General features: G+C 48.1%; 1 protein-coding gene across 1 annotated transcript in view; it reads left to right on the plus strand.

The window, feature by feature from the left end:
* NAGPA (N-acetylglucosamine-1-phosphodiester alpha-N-acetylglucosaminidase) overlaps window positions 1–5,069 on the plus strand; it is a 19,267-nt gene that overhangs the window by 11,373 nt on the left and 2,825 nt on the right. Inside the window, exons 6-8 of the mRNA XM_015415633.1 lie at window positions 1,469–1,677; window positions 1,933–1,980; window positions 3,872–4,000. Coding sequence (XP_015271119.1) covers window positions 1,469–1,677; window positions 1,933–1,980; window positions 3,872–4,000 — 386 coding nt within the window. The remainder of the gene's footprint in view (window positions 1–1,468; window positions 1,678–1,932; window positions 1,981–3,871; window positions 4,001–5,069) is intronic.

The following is a 5,069-nucleotide window of genomic DNA, read 5'->3' on the forward strand; positions in this document are numbered from 1 at the left end:
CTTTTATCTTAGCCCAGTGACTCCCCACCTTTTTCATGGCTTCAAAATTTATGAAATATTGTGGTTCTGCATAAGCTCTGTGCAAAAAGTCGATAAATATGTAGGAGTCAGGGAGTGGGTACAGGAGTTGCAATCCCAACCACTTCCCCTCAAGCACTGATTGTTCCAAGATCAGTAATTTGATATAAACACCAGTTCGGTGTAGTGGTTAAGTGCGTGGACTGTAATGTGTGAGAACTGGGTTAATTCCCCACTCCTCCCCTTGCAGCTGCTGGGTGACCTTGGGCAAGCCATAGTTCTGTCAGAGCTGTTCTAGAAAGAGCAGTTTCTGTCAGAGCTCTCTCAGTCTCACCTACCTCAAAAGGTATCTGTTGTGGGGAGAGGAAGGGAAAGGAGATTCTAAGCCGCTCTGAAACTCCTTCAGGTGGTGAAGGGGTATACATCCAATCTCTTCTCTCTCTCTAAGTGACATATTCACCCTCATCCTCAACATATCTGTGGTTGCCGTATGCCGCTCGTCAGCCAGTTGTATAAACAGTGAGCAAATTAGTCAGCCAGTGATAATTAGGACACACCGATTTTTTTTTAAAAAAGATGCTTACATTTGGTGCACGTCTCTGTTAATCTCAGTTATTTGGCATTTTTGCATGTGCAATTTTGAATAGCTCTGTGGGAGTCGTACCCCCTGACACGCTCACACACAGAAACATCGTTTAATTACTTGACTTCCTCATCCATGACCCTGGGGGAGAATGGATTTCACCTACTGCACAGATGCAGAAGTGCCCATAAGGCAAAAGAGAGCCAGTTTGGTGTAGTGGTGCTGGTTTGACCTTCAGTCAGTTACAAGTTATTTCAGAGCTGTTCACTCAGGAGCAGTTCTCAGAAGAGCTCTCTCAGCCCCACCTGCCTCACAGGGTGTCTGCTGTGGGGAGGGGAAGGGAAAGGAGATTGTGAGCCGCTCTGAGACTCCGAGTGAACGGCCGGGTATAAGCCCAATCTCCTCCTCCTCCTCTTCTTCTTCATCATCATTGTCTTCGTCCTTCTCCTCTTCTTCTTCTGATTTGAAATAATCACCTAGCCATTTCAAATAATTTGTAGTAATGGGGAAATAACAGAATTCCATATCCCAGTTGAGAATCATCATACATTCACAGTTTAACTATATAATTGTGAAAAACTGATAACCATCAGTTGACTGAAAATCGAAGGATGATATTGTAATATTGCATTGTCGTATTGTACCGCTTTTACAGATCCTTCTATAATAAGCATAAAGGGTCTGTGCTATCGTGTCAATCTCACCTAAGGGACAGGAAAGCGGTTCGGCAACCCTTGTGAGTTAGATGGAAGGCAGGCGAACACCACCCGATGCTCGGCTGACCAGCGGTTGCAGCTCTCGAACACAGAACATTTGCCATAAACGATGACTTAACTGCAGCGGGATAATTCTGTTCTCCATCCGCAGCCAACCGGACCCCATGTGGCGCTGCCCTCGCCAGATTTCGACCATCATGTGCGTCCGCGAGCCACTGTGCCACCCTCCAGACTGCAGCGGCCGTGGGCACTGTGTGCTTGGGAAATGCCAGTGCAGCGGAGCTTACTGGAGCGGGCCCGCCTGTGACGTCTTGGACTGCGGGTCTTCCAACTGCACTCCGCACGGGATATGTACAGAGAGTAAGTCTGGTGGAAGCAGCCCCTGATGACAACAATCTGCTAAGAAGCAGGAGGCCAACGGGGAAGGGCCATGGCTCAGTGGTAGAGCATCTGCTTGGCGTGCAGAAGGTCCCCGGTTCAATCCCCAGCATCTCCAGTTGAAAGATCAAGTAGGAGGTGGTGTGAAGACCTCTGCCCAAGACCCTGGAGAGCACGCCCCTCCCAAACCCTGACCTCACTGATCTTGACTGTTTCCTCTTTCTTTACCTCTTGCAGTGGGGTGCCTCTGTCACGCCGGCTGGATGGGCCCAAATTGCAGCAAAGGTAACTGAGTTTCTCTGTTCATAGTCTCAGTCTCAGAGGGAAGCATCCCAGGCCACTGTTTTGCCTCCCCGTCAGCTCCTTCAGCCGTGGGCAAGGGGGTTGGGGTAGGTGACCTCTAGGATCCCTTCTAACTCTGTGTCAAGAAACTGGTGACCTTTAAGAGAGTTTTCCTGCCTCAGTGTTTGCTTTCTTGACTATAGAAATCATCACCCCCACCTGCCGGCTTGTTACCAGAACTGTTGCTCGGGCTGGCAGAAGTGATTAACTTGCAGCAGCTGAGAACTGTCATCTAAAGTGGTCGACAGCTTGCAATTTAGAGATCTATCCTGGTCACAGCTCTCTGTTGGCTAAATGGCTTTTCTTTCTGCACGGAGAACTTCAGCTACTGCATGCATTTGTTTGCTCCGGAGCCCTCCTTCCTGAGCTAAGACAAAAACGGGTGAGCCGGAGGCTAAATTACTGTGAGCTAGCTCACGCTAACTCAGCTTAGAGGGAACACTGCCCACAAGCCACAAAATCCCGGCTTTGGGCCTGTCGACAGGGTGGGTCATTCAGCTAATGATAGGATAGGATTTGGGTTGTAGCACCAGCCAGAAATCTAAAAACAGAACTGAAGCAAAGCGTGAGTGTTACCGTGACACATTAAATGATGCAAGATCACCTAGTAGGACCCTTCTCTTTTTTAAAAATTATATTTATTAGTAGGACCCTTCTCAGAGCACCCCCTAGGCATAATACAGATCCCAGTCCCCAATACTTTATCCAAGAAACTTGGTGAAGCCTTTTGTACAGTGAGCTGGTGCCACCCATAACGAGTTACAACAAAACTGCAAGCCGGCAAACGCGTGAAGCAATTTGGAAACCAGTTCACACTCCTATCGTGTTTGGAGGCGTCGTCCTGTTGAATGTTTTGGATTCCTTTCACTTTACTGGGCTTATCTCTTTGGACATCGGTTTGCAACAACCTTTGGAGGCTTAACCGGTTGTTATATGCACTGGACTTACTTTTTTGAACACTGTTTTCAATAACAGTCGGAGTCGGTGGTGTATTTCGCTTATATATTACGCGACACGTTATACTGAGTCTATTTGATGACAGTATTTACAGTTTCTCTGATGTGTTGTCGTTTTGTTACACAGTAGGGGTTTTTTGTTTTTGCTGTGACCCTGTACTGTGTTCCTGCCTATTTGTTTTCCACCCCTAATGAGTTTTTTTTTTTGACAATTTATTGAGTTTTATTGGATTTTATCAAGCATAAACAGTTTTTACACATGTAGGGCAGTAATAAGAACAATATAACTAGTTGCCGATACAGTAAATGAACAGCGATATTACAAATTGAGAGGCTCAGAAAACCACATAGCCCAACAACAAAAAGATCAAAGAATAAAGGCTTACATTAACACTGAGCTGATATTATATATAGCCCATTTTTCGCAAATCATTTTTTCTGCTTCTACTTTTTCCAAGAAAGGAAACCATTTGTCTAGAGGATCTAGAAGTAACTTTGTCATAACATTTCTATCAGAATAAGCGGTAAACTTTTCTAAAGTAAAATAATCCCATATTTTCCTTAACCACAGGTCTATTGTGGGAGGGTTATCATTTTTCCAATGTTGAGCAATGGTTGCCTTAGCTGCTGTCAAAAGGGTTATGATCAGTTCCTTGCAGGATTTAGGAATCTGATCATCTTCCCAAAGATTTAACAGAATAATAGCTGGGTCCATGGGAACATTAAATCCTGTAAAGTATTTTATGGATTGTAGTATTTGTTTCCAAAATTCCTGAATATGAACACACTCCCACCATGTGTGAATCCTTAATGAGTTAAAACAGGCCGCAGTACGCGACTCCGCCCTGACGCCGTTGCATGTGTGTTTTTCTTAACAGCCTGTATGAACGGTACCTACGGAGACGGGTGCTCCCAGACATGCCTCTGCCTCAATGGTGGCTGGTGCGACCCCGTGCAGGGGTCGTGCGCCTGCTTGGCCGGCTACCAAGGAATCCTCTGCGAAGAAAGTAAGACGTTCCGGCTAGAAGTGGTAACGTTTGCGCGGGAGATTTGGCTCCGGTACCTTTTAGCCTAGTCTCTCCGCCCACTCAGATGCCAACGATCTGTGCGGATCATGGGGGGGGCAGGCGGGGTTGCCTCAGTGCTTAGTTCTCACGGCCCTTTGGTCAGATCCCTACAGCAATCAGTTCCCAACAACTTCCATTCAAAAGAGTGAAGTTTATTGAGGCTGCGGTCACATGGAGCATTAGCCACGCTACAGAGTTGGAAGATAGGTGGATTTTCCAGGCGCGATCACACCGCAACATCTGGGAAGTGTAGAGCTCCCGTGGCGAACCCGAGGCTTCCCGCCGAAGATGCGGAGTTAAAAACTAGTACCTCCGAGGTATTAGTTTCCGGAAACCGCGGGGCAAGGGCGGGCGTCTGATTGCATTTCCAGTGGTGGCATCTGGCGCCCGCCCATGTCCCTTCGCAAACAGGTTCTCCCCCCCAAGTCTCCACAAGATGTGCACAAGCACCCAACGGCGCATGCGCACAAAGAGAAAAGCGAAAATGCCGTTTTGGCTTTAAAAAATAATGACCCCGTTTGTCACGGCAGCGGCGCCTAGCCATTGCTGGTGTGATCCTGCCGTGCCGCTTCTTTGCCGCGCTGCAGGATCATCGTGTGATCGCCACCCTCGTTTACCCGCCGGCGCGGAGGGATGGACCCGTGGTGTGCCGCCGGCACGTCTGATCGCGTAATCGCGGATCAAACTGCGCCGGGGCAATTAGCCACGCCTCCCCCCCCACGATATCCGGCCCGTGTGACCGGGGCCTGAGTACAGTAAAGGCAGGTCGTCTGTGCATACATTCTGTGTTAGAACTACTGGAAAGCGCGCCAGCGGGGAGTTATACGTAATTCGTGGCCCGGGTCCAATCAGGGAGCAAGTAAAAGCCCGCCTAACCTAATGGGTCTACATTCTCATGGGAAAGCTGCAACAAGGTACCAAGGTCATCAGCTGAGGCGACATAGATGAGAGAGCATAGAAGAAATGAAACTTAAGATTCCAGCACAAAGGCAGACCAACATCTTCCCCC

Source organism: Gekko japonicus, unplaced genomic scaffold (assembly GCF_001447785.1).
Source record: "Gekko japonicus isolate JY-2015 unplaced genomic scaffold, Gekko_japonicus_V1.1 scaffold3005, whole genome shotgun sequence".
Taxonomy (NCBI): Eukaryota; Metazoa; Chordata; class Lepidosauria; order Squamata; family Gekkonidae; genus Gekko; species Gekko japonicus.